The 15318-nt window shown below is 51.9% G+C and overlaps 1 protein-coding gene across 1 annotated transcript in view; it reads left to right on the forward strand.

The window, feature by feature from the left end:
* Positions 1–15318, forward strand: part of PIK3R6 (phosphoinositide-3-kinase regulatory subunit 6) — a 48683-nt gene that overhangs the window by 14083 nt on the left and 19282 nt on the right. Inside the window, exons 2-7 of the mRNA XM_070393284.1 lie at positions 6572–6672; positions 11167–11250; positions 11825–11916; positions 13105–13173; positions 13843–13975; positions 14524–14593. Of these exons, the coding sequence (XP_070249385.1) occupies positions 6660–6672; positions 11167–11250; positions 11825–11916; positions 13105–13173; positions 13843–13975; positions 14524–14593 (461 nt within the window). The 5' untranslated portion in view covers positions 6572–6659. The remainder of the gene's footprint in view (positions 1–6571; positions 6673–11166; positions 11251–11824; positions 11917–13104; positions 13174–13842; positions 13976–14523; positions 14594–15318) is intronic.

Consider the following 15318-nt stretch of genomic DNA (forward strand, 5'->3'; position numbering starts at 1 on the left):
TAGATTTTCATACAGTAAAATTGACTACTTTTGCTCTACAGCCCGTGAGTTTTAACACAGGTGCAGATTTCACTACAAGCTGGATCCGGGCAGTTCCATCCCCCAAAAGTTCCCTCCTGCCCCCTGCAGTCAACGCCTCGCCTGCCCCAGCCCCTCACAGCACTGCTCTAGTTTCTGGCCCTGTAATTCTCCCTTTTCTAAAATGCCATGTAAATGGAAGCAGACAGCTGGTAGCCTTCTGAGCCTGGCTTTTTCTTATTCAGCACAACATCTTTGAGGCTCATTTGCATGCCATTGTCTGTGCCCATAGTTCATCTCTCTTTTTTTTTAATAAATCTTTATTGTTGAAAGTATTACATGTGTCCCTTTCCCCCCCTATTGCCCTCTCCTCCCCAGCCCCCCAAGCTTTACCGCCCTATTGTGTGTGTCTATGGGTTATGCATATACGCATATGAGTTCACTGGTTGATCTCTTCCCCCCTCCACCCACCCCTGCCTTCGCTCTGAGGTTTGACAGTCTGTTGGATGTTTCTAGTTCACCTCTTGTTATCGCTAGTTTTCCACTGTGTGGGTGCATCACCGTCTGCTTACCCATTCCCCGTTGAAGACACGGGGTTGTTTCCAGGGAGGGACAACTATCACTAGAGCTGCTCTACACACCCGCAAACAGGATTTTGTGTGAGCAGGAGTTTTCATTTCTCCGGAGGAGATAGTCAAGAGCGGAATTGCAGGAGCATATAGTAAATGCTGTTTAACTTCAGGAGAAATTGCCAAACTGCTTCCCAGAATGGCTGTGCCATCTTACATTTCCACCAGTCGTGTGTGGGAGTCCCAGTTCCTCCACATCCTCCCCACACTTTGTATTGTCCACTTTCCAATCTTAGTCATTCTAATAGGTATCAGGTGGCATCTCACGGTTTTAATCTGCTTCTCCCTAATGGCAATTAACGTGCATTTTTTTCTTGTTTTGCCATCCACATATTTTTTGATGAGCTGTTTAAATATTTTGCCATTGGGGGTATTATTTGCTTTCTTATTATTAAATTCATATATATTTCTTATTATTAAATATATATGTGTATATATATCTATATATATCTATATAGATACATTTTACATAGATACAAATTCTTTGTCAGCTATGTGATTTGAAAATATATTTTCCAAGTCTGTACTTTGTCTTTCCATTTTCTTAAAGTTATATTTCACAGAGCCCAAGTTCTTAATTTTGGTTAAGTCCAATTTATCAAATTTCCTTCCCTGGGTCATGCTTTGGGTATTATATCTGAGAACTCTTTCCCTCACCCAGGGTCACAACGATGTTTCCCTATGTTTTCTTCGTTGAGTTTATGGTTTTACATTGGTTTTGCTTGGCTGGTTGTTTATTTTGTTTGATTTACATTTTAACAATCGTATCTATGATACATTCAGAGTTCATTTTGGTTTCAAGTGTGGGTTTGAAGTTGAGATATTTTTATCTTTTTCTTTTGGTGTATCGATGATGAGTTGTTCCATACCATTTGTTGAAAAGATGATTCTTTCTCCACTGTATTGTCTTTGCAACTTTGTAAAAAATCAATTGGCCATATCTACATGTGCCTATTTTGGGACACTCTACTCTGTTCCATTGACCTGTGTCTTGGTCTGGGTCCAGGTTTTCACTAAAAACTTTATAGTAATTCTGAAAATGGGGGGGGGGGGTGGAATCCTCAAATGATTTTGTGGAGTTTTTCCAAAATTGTTCGGCTATTCCAGTTCTTTACAAATGTTAGAATTTGCTTATCTGTATCTACAAAAATAATACTGCCGGTATTTTTATTGGAATTGCATTAAGTCTATAAACAAATTTGTTGATGTATAAAATTCTGATGAGATAAATCAAAGGGGACCTAAGTAAATGGAGACACACTCATGATTTGGAAGAACCAGGATAGTTAAGATGTCAATTCTTAGATTTTGACCTAAGTATTTCTTTCTTTTCCTTTGGAGCTATTTTAAGTGGCGTTGTGTTTTAAATCTTGATTTTTAATTTTTTGCTTTTAGAGAATATAAATATGACTGCTGCTGTATGCCGACATTTGTTCTTTCCCCCGCCACAGCTTCCAATATTGTGCTCAATTGCTGACTAGGGGTGGCCTCTTCCTAATGGTTGAGGGGAAGCAGCCAGTCTTTGACTATTAATGTGAGCGGTAGCTGTCCAAAAAGTGTCCTTATATTCCTAATTGGCCAAGTGTTTAAAATCATGAATGAGTGTTAAAAATTGTCAAATGCCTTTATGGCGTCAGTTGATAGGATCACATGGGTGTTCTCTTTTAGACTCTAGTGTGGTGGACTATATAGGTTGACATCTGAATATTGAGCCGGCCTTGCATCCCTGGGATAAACTCCTTCAGGTGGTTACGCATTATTCTTTTTCTATTTTGATGAGCATTTTTTCATGCGTGTCCGTAAGGGATATTGGTCTTTTTTTGGGTCCTATCTCTGCCTGGTTTTCGTATCAGGACAATGCTGGGCTCATCCAGTGAGTTGCGAAGGGTTTCCTCCTCTCTCATTTTCTGGGCCCGCAGGTTATTTTAAAATGTATTGTTCAATATCCAAGTATTTGGAGGTTTTCTCGTTACCTTTATGTTACTGATTTCAAGTTTAATTTCATTGTAATCAGCAAGCCTACTTTGCATAATCTCAATTATTTTAAATTTGTTAAAGTTTGTTTGATGGTCTATGTGTCCTCGCTGATTTTCTACCTGCTTATTCTATCAATTATGAAGAGAATACTGTAAAAATCAGCCTTTAGTTTGACTAGCTTTACCATCACATATTTTGAATCCCTGTCGGTAGGTGCATACCTACTTAGGATTGTTTTATCGTCTTCCTTAATTGACCCTTTCATCATCATGTGATTTCCCTGCTTATTCCTGGTAGTTTTCCTTGCTCTGGAATCTACTTGTCTCATTTGCGTCTGTAACCATTTCATCTTTCTTTTGACTCGTGTTTGCCAACATATGTTTTCTGTTCTTTTGATCTGAACTTACCTATAACATTTCAAAGTGAATTTATTGTAAACAGCATAGAGTTGGCTCAGGTTTTATCTTTTAATCGATGTTGACAATCTCTGTCTTTTCATTGGTGTTTAGACATTTAATGTAATTATTGGTATTTAGGTGTACCATTTCATTATTATTTTTCTGTGTTTTGTTCCACAGATAGAGGGGGAAAGCAGTAAGGATTCTCCCAGGGCTCTTGGGACACGGTTCCTCTAGTCTTGTGGTCAGCAAACTGCGGCTCGCGAGCCACATGCGGCTCTTTGGCCCCTTGAGTGTGGCTCTTCCTAAGCCTTAGGAGTACCCTAATTAAGTAAATAACAATGTACCTACCTATATAGTTTAAGTTTAAAAAAATTGGCTCTCAAAAGAAATTTCAATCGTTGTACAGTTGATATTTGGCTCTGTTGACTAATGAGTTTGCCGACCACTGCTCTAGTCCATAACGTAGGGACCTGTGTGGCCTCCACAGCCATCACTGCTGCGGCTGCGGCTGCTGCTGGGCAGGACTCCTGGGGGCTATAGCAGGAGGAAAGGCAAAAAGAAAGAAGAACTCCCCCCATTTCTCCAATCCTTAAGGGACCCTTTTCTGTTTGTCGGGCCAGAGAGAGAAAGCTTTTCTTCTAGATCTTTCCGTCTGCCCTCAGCATGCACCTCTGAGGTTCAGGCTGCCTTTGTGTCCAGGCCAAGGTGTAACGGGAGGGGAGAGCAGAGAGCTCACTGCCGGGCTGTTCTCCCTCCCAGGACCCGCTCCTTCCCCTGCTGCTTGCTGCGTTTGCCTTGCAGAGTCCTCAGAGCTCTGTTCTCGCCGCAGCATCTAGACCAGCGTGGGCAAACTATGGCCCGAGGGCCGGATCCAGCCCGTTTGAAATGAATAAAACTAAAAAAAAAAAAGACCGTACCCTTTTATGTAACGATGTTTACTTTGAATTTATATTAGTTCACACAAACACTCCATCCATGCTTTTGTTCCGGCCCTCCGGTCCAGTTTAAGAACCCATGTGGCCCTCGAGTCAAAAAGTTTGCCCACCCCTTGTCTAGACTCTAGAGCTTTCGGCTCACTCAGTGGGGGCGCCACAGGGGAGTGTTCTTGCTCCATCTTCACCAGATCTAGGACCTCCGACGTCACATTTTGATGTTGAGCTTTTCCTGACTTTTTTAATGCATAGGTGCAGATTTAGAAATATACTTTCAAAAATTGATGTGTTCGAAACGTGTCCATTGTTTCGTTACCGGTTATTTAAAATGAACACTTACAAATCTTTTCAATGCAACAAATATAGACGTACATGCTCAGTTGTATGCCCGCGTCGTATTCCAGGGCACAGGTTACTCAAATTTGCTTAATCGATATCCTCTAGTTGGGTCTTTAAGTTTCTTCTGGTTCTCACTCACCATAAACAATGTTTTCATGCACATTGCTGCACACGCTCCTGATTCCCTTGTCCAATAAGTTCCTTAGTATACATTTCTAAAAATGGAATTTCTTGGACAAAAAGTAAGCACATTTTGAAATTTGATACTCATTGCCCACCTACCCTCCAGAAAAGCGATACTAATTTCCTTCTCACCAGCTGGGTATCTTCACCAACAGTTGTTGTTACTGTCTTTTCTAATCTGCGCCAGAGTTATATCACCTTTTAGTATTCATTCCTATGGTTATATCAACAGGCTAAAGTTATTACGAGTCTGTTGTCATGTTAATACATTAAATTCAATTAGTTGATATTTAGTTAGAATGTGTACATATGTATTTATAAGTGAGCCTAATCTACTTTTCACTGTGGTAAAATATACAGACCATAAAATTTACCATTTGACCCATTCTAAAGTGTACAGTTCGGTGGCATTAAGTACATACCCAACGTTGTGTAATCCACACCACTACCCATTTCTAGAACTTTTTCATCATCCCCGAAAGAAACTCATTCCACACTAACTCCCCATTCCTCCCTTCCCCAAACCCCTAGACACCCCCGTTACACTTTCTGTCTCTATAAATTCACCTTTTCTGGGTGCCTCATGAAAATGCAATCACATCATATTTGTCATTTTGACTTATTTCAGTTGGCATGATGTTTTCGAGGTTGATTTAAATGGTAGCATGTTATCATAGTTTCATTCTTTTTAAAGGCTGAATAGTTTTTCATTGTGTGTATGTATACACCCATTTTGTTTATTCATTCATCTGTTAAAGGGCATTTGTCATGTTCCCATCTTCAGGCTCTTTTGAATGATGCTGCTGTGAACACTGGTGTGCAAGTTCCGGTTGGAGTCCCCCTTTTCAATTCTTTTGGGGATTTACCCAGGAGTGGAATGGCTGGGTCACGTGGTGACTCTGTTCAACTCTTTGAGGAGCTGCAGGCCGCTGTCCACAGCAGCTGCACATTCTAAATTCCACCCACCAGCGTACCAGGGCTCTGATCTCCCCATGTCCTCGCTGACACTGGTTACTTCCCATTGCTTTTCTTTGTGAAATAGTTGTCCCGCTGGGTGTGAAGTGCTTCGTCTATTTTTAAAACTGTCTTTATGAGATTTTGGTGTCCAGGATAAGCTGGCTTTTTCTCAGAGAACCTTGCTTTCGCTGCGTTTGGGGACAGTTTAAATAACGTAGAAAATGACTTTACTTTGCAGCCTTGAGAGAATTTATCACAGGAACCCTCTGAGTCAGACACCAAATTTTAGGAGCTGGTTCCTTGACACCTTTCTCTGTTTCCTCAGTGGTTACTCATATAAGCAGATTTACCAGCTCTCCTAGAGACTTTTGAGTCATTTTTATTTTCCTAGAAAACTATGTATGATGTAGAGGATTCAGATTTTCTTTTCTTTCTTTCTATTTTTTTTTTGCTACAAATATATATGTCTAGTGCGGCCGGCCATGGTTCAGTGGTTGAGCGTCGACCTATAAACCAGGAGGTCATGGTTCAATTCTCGTTCAGGGCGCATGCCCAGGTTGCAGACTCAATCCCCAGCGTGGGGTGTGCAGGAGGCAGCTGATCAACGATTCTCTCTTATCATTGATGTTTCTTTCTCCCTCTCCCTTCCTCTCTGAAGTCAATGAAAATATATTTTAAAAAACACAAATATATATGCATATTTGTCATTCCTCATATTGTCTCTTTATTTTCTCTCTCTGTGGCAGTCCCTGCCCTCCAGTGGAGCAGCCTGGGCTCATGAGGGAGGGCATGGGCTCTGAAGCCAGGCGCTCCAAGTCCAGTGCTCATTCGGTTACTTACTGGCTGTTTGACCTTGAAGAGCTATTTGAGCTCTCTGTGCTTCAATTTTCCCACTTGTACTTTGGGAGAAAATAGTATCTACAACATAAGGTTAATATTAATATTGAAGAGCTGACCATTTTTAAGTGCTTAGAGGAGCGCCTGCCACAGAGCACGCACCATAGACATGTTTCTTACATAAACCTAGACTTCCCTGCCGTGTGCTGGAAGCCCAGGTCCCTGGGAGCCCCTCCACCCCCCAAGTGCACTTTCTGCACCTTCCTACCCCTTACACTCACTGCCTCTTATTTTGCAGAACCATCTCTGTGCAGAAGAAAACCAAACCACTTTACTTTCCATTCTGCTGCCCGAGACAACCACATCCTCCTCACACACGCGCTCCCATGGAGAGCTCAGGTCAGTATGGTCGGGGAGAGGGGTCTAGTGTGCCCGGTGCATCATGGGAAAGACCCTCTTGCAGGTGAGGCTGCCCAGGGCTGGCAGGACCTCCCCCCAGCTGGCTGTGAGAGCCCAACCCAGCCGCCCAAACGTGGGAACATCCACATTCGGACATCCACACACTGTTATTGGCCTCAACTGTGTATAGGTCGCTGAGCTGGACGCTGGGAAGAAGGACAGTAATAGGCAAGAAAGATTTATTACCAAAGCCTTGCGTTTATTCAACAAAACCCTTTATAGAACTTACACTACATCAAGTACTAGTGAAAGCACGACAAATATGAACTCATTTAGTCATTAGAAAGGTAGATATTATTCTTACTCCCATTTTACAGACAGGCAAAGCGAGGCACAGGGAGAACGGGCATTGTTCCCACCGTCACACAGATGCTGTGTGGTTAAATCAGGATTGACCCAGTGACCCGGCTCCAGCATCCTGCTCTTAGCGACTTCACTATGGATGGCCTCATGCAAACGTCAGGTATTTCTGTGAGGTAGGAATATCAGTGCGATTTTCCTTATTTTACTGAAAAGGAAACAGAGGCTCAGAGAGGTTAGGTAATTTGCTCAAGGCCACAGAGCTAGTAAGTGGCAGAGTCAGGATTGGAACCCAGGTCTGGCTGATTCCAAAACCTAGATTCTTTTCCTTCTATGAACCTGTGAGAGCAAGGAGAGATGAGCCCTCCCTAAGGTGTGTGTTGGCCAGTGGTCCCCCAGCAAGTCAGAGCACTCCACAGGCCTCCAGGCGCGGACTCCAGGGCCCTGGAGGATGCCTGTGCTGGGGAAGGTGAGGGGACACCCAGGGCAGGGCAAGCACAGCGACCAGGTTGTTATCATTCCTAAGACACGCACACTGGCCACACCCCACTCACCGCCAGGGGGCGGCGCCCAGTCAGAAGATCCAGCTGAGCCCTAGCCGGTTTGGCTCAGTGGACAGAGCGTCGGCCTGCTGACCGAAGGGTCCCAGGTTCGATTCCAGTCAAGGGCACATGCCTGGGTTGCAGGCTCGATCCCTAGTGTGGGGCATGCAGGAGACAGCCAATCAATGATTACATCCCATCATGGATGTTTCTGTCTCTCTCTTCCTCTCCCTTCTTCTCTCTGAAATCAATAAAAATATATTTAAAAAATAAAGTAAAATTTCATCAGTAGGCCCCACCCTCAGGGAAGTGATTTGGATTTGGGGTGGGCTATGCATGGGTGTTTTCTTTGAAAGCTTTCCAGGTGATTCTACTGTGCACCCAGGTTGGGGACCAGGAGAAAGCAAACAACCCTAGGAGGGGTGTGGTAAGAGACAAGAGACTTGACTCGTCTGGGACCAAAGGGCAATGGAGAGCTGGCATGGCCAAGTCCTAGGACAGCTTTGAATGGTCTCAGATTGAGGACCAGACCCTGAACTATGGGGATCCTACCATGGTCAGGACCCTCTCAGCCTTGCTTCTCCGTCTCTCCCTGTTGCCTCTTTAGCTATAGTAACACCTACCTGGGTCTGAGAGTCTGGTTGGTGGGAAAGTATGTGGTCTCTATTCCATGGGGGCTGCAGGCTCCTTGGCCAGGCTACCACGGTCCATCGGGAGATAGGGGGTTCCCTTGGGGACATGCCTGTGCTCTGGCAAAGGTGGCACAGGAGAACATGGCAATGGCATTCAAGGGCACAGAGTTTAGTGCCTCGCTGCCCTCATCGGAGATCCTTGCCACCACCAGTGAGCTATGTCCCAGCTAGCCCTGGTCTCCCTCATTCCCTGGGTCCCATAACCCCTGGGCCCTGTAACCCTCGGGGAATCCAACCACACACTCTTGGGTTGCCACTTTCTCCTTTAACTAAAGGCTGCAGGCTTCCTCCCACGCCTTGAAGACAATCTGATTGATTGTCTCAGCCACATGGCCAGGGTCTCCAACTCCTGGGCTCGGGGAGGATGAAGATGAGTGAAAGGAGGAGAGCGGGAACTGGGAAGAACCAGAACCTGTGCCTCACCTCACGGGGCAGCTGCCCAGCCCGGGGATGGTCCCATGTGAAAGGACCGCCTGCCGGTGCCAGCAGACGTTCAAGAGATGCCCGAGCCCCCGACTGTAATGCAAAGTCTCCCGATTTGTACATGTTGGCGGCTCATTCCATTTTTTTGAGACTCTACAGCCCAAACAAAACACGTCTGCAGCCAGATGCAGAGCGAAGCCTAAGTGTGCTCCGGCCGCCCAGACTTTTGAAAACAAAGTTTATTTGGGGCTGTCTCCCAGGGCTACTGGCAACTTCTCTATTTTTCTCTGAAAATGAAAACGTAACTCCCCTTGCAAAGCAGGGGAAACTAAAGCTCCGAAAATGAAGGCTCCTCTGCCCTCTAGTGAGGGGGCCAGGAGGAGGTCACCGATCAGCTGTAAGTCTGTGTGTGCAGGGGGGTGGTAAGGGAGGGGGAGGAAGGAAGGAAGGGAAGAAGAAAGGAAGGAAGGAAAGAGAGGAGGAGACTTAACATTGATTATTTTCTTATAACTCACCCTGCACCCTGAAAGGGCAGCTGTGGCCAGCCTCGCGCCAGGCTAAATTACTTCCTGGCCAGTGGCCGGGTGGGCAAACATGGGCTGGAACAGCTCGCTGCCCGCCCTCAGCCTGAAGCAGGCTTAGAATTGGGCCTTGGTGCGATCTGGGGGACACGTGAGAGGTTTCAGAGTGGCCAGTGGCCCCGGCAGACTTTGCACAAGCCTGCGCCAGAGCCAAGCCCGGCGGGGGGGGGGGGGGGGGGGGGGGGGGCCAGTCTGTGAGCCCCAGGGCAGGGGGTGCCTTGGCCTAAACACGCTTTGATGCCTGGACGGCCACCTGCTGATTTTTAAAGCTTGCCATCTCCATCCCATCAGCCGAGGCAGCGCCTAGACGTGTAAAGTAGGGCATAAAGCAGAAACACCAAAGAGGAACAGAGCAGAGTCCCCATCGCTGGAGATGAGCTGATGTTTGAGGCTGGGCCGCAGGTTGGCTGTCCGTTTCCTGATGGCTGAGGCGAAAGGGGAACCCCTGAGGCATGGGGCTTGTATTGTCTGACAGCCAGAGAGAGCACGGTTGCCTGCAAAGACAAACTCTCGGGTGGCATTCATCATAAAGGGGGATTTATGCAGGATTTATGCACCCTTCCTGTGCTAGTCGGATCCTCCAAGAAGCAGATACCAAGACAGGAGTAGCTACGCAAGGGTTTATGTGGGGAAACACCTGTGGACAGAACATGGAGAGGGAGCTGGGCACGGCTGAGGAGCAAGGTGTCGGGGATGATGCAAATCTGACACCGGATGAAGGAGAAAGGACGGAGGGGGTGGGTGGGGGAATGTCTCAGGCGGACAGGTCATGGAGGAAGGCTCCGCAGGGCGGCCGGGGAATCCCTGAGCCAAAGTCAGTCACCAGAGAAGGCTTGCATCTCCAGGACCAGCCCACCTTGGCATCCCTGCTGCCCTCAGCGTGGGCCGGGTGGCACGGCCTCAGCACAAAGCCACGGAGTTCCCAGCCCAGCCACACAGAGCTCCCCGCCCTGGTCAGGGGAACGTCTCATCGTGGGACCCGCAAAGCACATGCTCACGGCTACCACACTTCCCAAACGTCAGTTACTTATTTTTGTGCCGCCTTCGCGGTTTTGCCATGTCAACGTACCACTATGAAAGGAAAAACTATTCTGGCACTTGTGAAAGCGCTATGGAGCACTTTATGCGAGACCACTGCAATAGGAGAGGACATGGGCTCAACTCCGAATAAGGCAGAGCTAGCTGGGGACTTACAGCCCACGCACAAGGGGTGGCCAGGGGACGGAAAATGACTAAGAAGAGACCTCAGGGCTGGGGGGATTCTTATTCAACTGACCTGACAGGATTCTCGCAGAGGCAGGTCAAGGACTTATACATCAGACATGGGGATGGCAAACTTGATCAGATATCAAGCGGGGGATTCTCTATACACTGACGGCAGGATTGGTGCTGACACTGCGAGGCAGGCCAAGGACAGGCCAGGGGCCGGGGCCAGGCCCTCAGAAGAGCCTGGGTGACGTTTGGTCAGGGAGAGAGTCTTTGCCTCTTCCTGGTATTGTCCGATATGTTTCTTTAAACTGACTTTCATTTTGGCTTCATGCATTTGTTGAGGAACTGGTTATCTATTTTTCCACGGCGCATTAAAATGAGTGCATCGTTATCAGATATGAGGCTCATTTGTGCACCATCTTACATGTCTTGTGTGCCACCGGTGGGACACGCCGCACGCTTGGAAATGCTGGTTTTACGGGAAGCACAGACATGCTGTGTGAGAGGCTGTATCCCTGCCCGCCCGGATGCTGCCTGCCAGCACCAGTGGATACTTTCCGGCACCTCCTGAGGCTGGGAGAAGGGGCTACGGACATTCTCATGGGAGACTGGGCGTGGGGCGAGGGTAGGACCAGGGGCTGAGCTCCAAAACTCCTGGCCTCTAAGCTCCCCCCTCTCTGCCCCCAGATGTGGAGCTGGACCTGCAGCGGAGTGTGCAGGCTGTGCTCCGGGAGCTCAGCGCCCAGGCCCCCGCCCTGCGGAGCAACCGAGGTAGGAGCCAGCGGGTCCCCCACCCTCCCCCACCCCCCACCCCCACCCTCCACACCTTCTCAACAAAATATGAGGCCTGCAGCTCACAGGGAGGGGCTTCCAGCAGAACCCTCATCCTCCTGGGGATCCCCGGGGTCTGAAGAACCCAGAAGCCTTCCCAGCCCCCTGCTCACCCTGCCAGTGGCTGTGGCAGAGCGCCTCCGGGCCTGCAGCCTCTTCCCTGACCACCTGCCCAACTCCCCTTCCCATGAACCCCCGGGCCCTCCAGGCCCACGTGACTTCCAGAAAGTGGTGGAGGCCTGAGCTGTAAAGGCTGCTGCTCCCTCAGCCACGTGCACACGCTCCTCTCCCTGTGTCCCACCTGCCCCCCGCCCCGTCTGCACTGGGCGTTCTCTGCCCACCGGGGGCAGCAGGTGAGGACTCCCCGCGTGGGAGGAGCCCACCCACGTGTACCTGGAGCCAGTGCCCGGCCCAGGTCAGCCCCGTGGCTGCGCAAAGGCATGGTCTGGGGCTCCGGGACGGCGGTCCCGCTCGGAGGGGGCTCCTCTGAGAGCTGCCCCTTCCTCCCGGCCAGGCATGTGGAGGTGGTCCCTGCACAAGAAGGTGGAGCGGGATCCTGGAAAGAGCCCGGCGCTGGTCCGCATTCTGCTCCGAGAACTGGAAAAGGTGGGTCCCAGCCCCGGGGCCAAAGGGGTGAGAGGAGGAGAGGCCCCTCAGCGCTGCGCCCCCGGACTGGTCACTGGTGAACCGCTGCGTTTCCACCACGTGCCTCCCTCCGGTGCTTTCCTATGAGCAACACTGTCTTTCAGTGACGCCCACTGTTCACATGAGTTGGCACATTTCTAAAAGAAGACATACCGCGAGCACCAATGGACAATCACATCACTTGGCAGAGAGAAAGCACCGAAAACATACATGCACAGCTACTACAATGCCCACAGTGACCACACCCCTCCCAGCTCCCGCACATGCTCCCAGCTCCCGCACATGCTCCCAGCTCCCCGCACACCCCTCCCAGCTCCCGCACATGCTCCCAGCTCCCCGCACACCCCTCCCAGCTCCCGCACATGCTCCCAGCTCCCCGCACACCCCTCCCAGCTCCCGCACATGCTCCCAGCTCCCCGCACACCGCTCCCAGCTCCTCGAACACCCCCAGCTCCCCGCACACCCCCAGCTCCCCGCACCCCCTCCCAGCTCCCCGCACACTCCTCCCAGCTCCCGCACATGCTCCCAGCTCCCCGCACAACCCCAGCTCCCCGCACACCCCTCCCAGCTCCCGCACATGCTCCCAGCTCCCCGCACACCGCTCCCAGCTCCTCGAACACCCCCAGCTCCCCGCACACCCCCAGCTCCCCGCACCCCCTCCCAGCTCCCCGCACACTCCTCCCAGCTCCCGCACATGCTCCCAGCTCCCCGCACAACCCCAGCTCCCCGCACACCGCTCCCAGCTCCCGCACATGCTCCCAGCTCCCCGCACACCCCCAGCTCCCGCACACCCCCAGCTCCCCCACACCCCCAGCTCCCCCAACACACCACCAAGGCAGCACTCAAGGGGCCTCCAAGTTGGGAACTTCCTTGTCGCCTTGCTCCCAGCTCCTGCCCTGGGTCACCGCCACCCCTCCCCCACGAAGTTGCCTGCACCCCGGCCCCTCCCAACTCCCCCCCCCCCCCCCCCCCCCCCCCCCGCCTTCCCCCTCACACTGGGACCACCACCCCTGTGCTCTCCCCACCCACCACCTCCACAGGGCAGACTGTGGCCCTTTTCCACCATGTCCCTGCCCATCCTTAACCCCCTTCCACGGCCTCCTGCTAGGGCGTGAGCCCCTCAGCCCCAGCCCAATGTGTGTTTTACAGGCAGAACGCGAGGACACCCGGCGCGTCATCATCCCTTTGCTGCACACGCTAATGTACGTGCTCACCAAGGTGAGCCGCGCTGAGGGTCGGGGGGAGGGACAGGGCTGGACACGTCCTCTCCCCCTGACTGGGCGATCCAGGAAGAACTCTTGGGTTGCCTGCCTGGATTGGCTTCTTTTCTTTCTTTTTCTTTTTCTTTTTTTTCTTAATATATTTTTATTGATTTCAGTGAGGAAGGAAGAGGGAAAGAGAGAGAGAAACATCAGTGATGAGAGAGAATCATTGATCGGCTGCCTCCTGCACACCCGGTACTGGGGATGGAGCCACAACCCAGGCATGTGCCCTTGACCGGGAATCAAACCTGGGACCCTTCAGTCCACAGGCCTAAGCTCTGGCCACTGAGCCAAACCAGCCAGGGCCTGATCGGCTTCCTTCCACTGGCTGTGCCCTCTCCCTAGCAGTCCGCCATGAAACCTGGAGGCCGTGGGGCGTGGGGGACCCCCTGAGCAGAGGGTTAGGACTTACTGGGGGAAAGACAGATGGCTTTCCCTCCTGGGGAGCTGAGTGGAGTGTCAAATAGCCTGTCCCCCAGGCGCTGGGAGAAGAGATTGAAGGTGTAGGTTTGGGAGAGAAGTGGGAGCCCAGGTCCTGCTTCAGGCCCACCTTCCTCCTCTCCCACCCACCCAGGACCCTTCCTGACCTCGGGCTTCGGGCACCCACCCCCTCACTCTGTCCCAGGCCACAGGCATCTCGCAGGAGCTCTACCGGAGGACCTACGCCCTCTGCATGCGGCTACTGACCCTGCCCGCCCCCTACTGCACGGTGGCCCTGGACTGCGCCATCAGACTGAAAACCGAGACGGCGGCCCCAGGTAAAAGCTGCCCCAGGTGGGAGCTGCCCCAGGGAGGAGCTGCCCCAGGTGGGAGCTGCCCCAGGGAGGAGCTGCCCCAGGTGGGAGCTGCCCCAGGGAGGAGGGGCCCCAGGGAGGAGGGGCCCCAGGTGGGAGCTGCCCCAGGGAGGAGGGGCCCCAGGTGGGAGCTACCCCAGGGAGGAGGGGCCCCAGGGAGGAGGGGCCCCACGTGGGAGCTGCCCCAGGGAGGAGGGGCCCCAGGTGGGAGCTGCCCCAGGGAGGAGCTGCCCCAGGGAGGGGCTGCCCCAGGGAGGAGGGGCCCCAGGTGGGAGCTGCCCCAGGGAGGAGGGGCCCCAGGTGGGAGCTGCCCCAGGGAGGCGCGGCCCCAGGTGGGAGCGGCCCCAGGTGGGAGCTGCCCCAGGGAGGAACTGAGTCTCCCAGCTGCAGTCCAGCTCCACCCCAAGGCCTCCCGCTGGTCTCAGGATTCTGGGCTCAAAAATCCCAGCACCTGCTGTGGGGAGGGGCCTGGGGTCAGGCCCGGCAGCTTGCTGAAGTGCTCTGCTTGGCAGGGACGCTGTACCAGAGGCTGGTCATTGCCGAGCAGAACTTGAGGAGCGAGCTGTACCCCTACCAGGAGAGGTGAGTGGCTCCCACGGGCGCTGCCCGCCGGCCGCCCTCCAGTGTTGGGCCTGTGTGACTGCTCACTGACAGGAGGACAGGGAGGGGGCTGGACGGAGGGTGGCCCAGCAGAGCTCCCGTCCATGACATGTGTCCAGCGTTGGGTGCGTCTCCGGTGCAGGCCCTTCCCTGGAGCTCACTGAGAGTAGGATAGGTCTCCTTCTTGGACAGGACACTGGCTACCCGGGGGGTCTGTTGTTTCACCTCCATCCTTCCCGTGGCCGTGAGGCAGCGTCAACTAGGCTGGCAGCCGAGGCAGCTCCAGAATGCCCAGAGCGGAGGGGCTCAGGCCTTGGTCACACCATGAGGTCTGCGGGCTGTCATCAGTGTGCCTGGCCCTGTAGCTAAGGTTGAGGAAGTGCCCACTGTTACAGCTGAGAAGAGGGACAGATGGCGCTGGGTGCATAGCTTCCTCCCCTGCAGGGACTTCTGCTGGAAGGCATGGCTTGAGGCTCTGTGTTCAAGGAGGTGCAGGGAGAGGTTGGGAGGCACAGCTGGCTGAGGTGTCTCCTGGTGTGACAGGGATGATGAGAGCAGATGGGACTGCTCAGAGCGCCAGTTTCAGCAAGAAGGGTTTAGGGTCCCTCCCAGAGGCCATGTGGTCGATGGGCCATGACGCCAAAGGAGGAAGCAGGTTAGAACCTACCTGGACACCAGACACTGGACCAAGCATGTCAAACTCGCGG

The sequence above is a fragment of the Myotis yumanensis genome, unplaced genomic scaffold (genome assembly GCF_028538775.1).
Source record: "Myotis yumanensis isolate MYYU_CA2020_CCGP unplaced genomic scaffold, mMyoYum1.0.hap1 SCAF_16, whole genome shotgun sequence".
NCBI lineage: Eukaryota > Metazoa > Chordata > Mammalia > Chiroptera > Vespertilionidae > Myotis > Myotis yumanensis.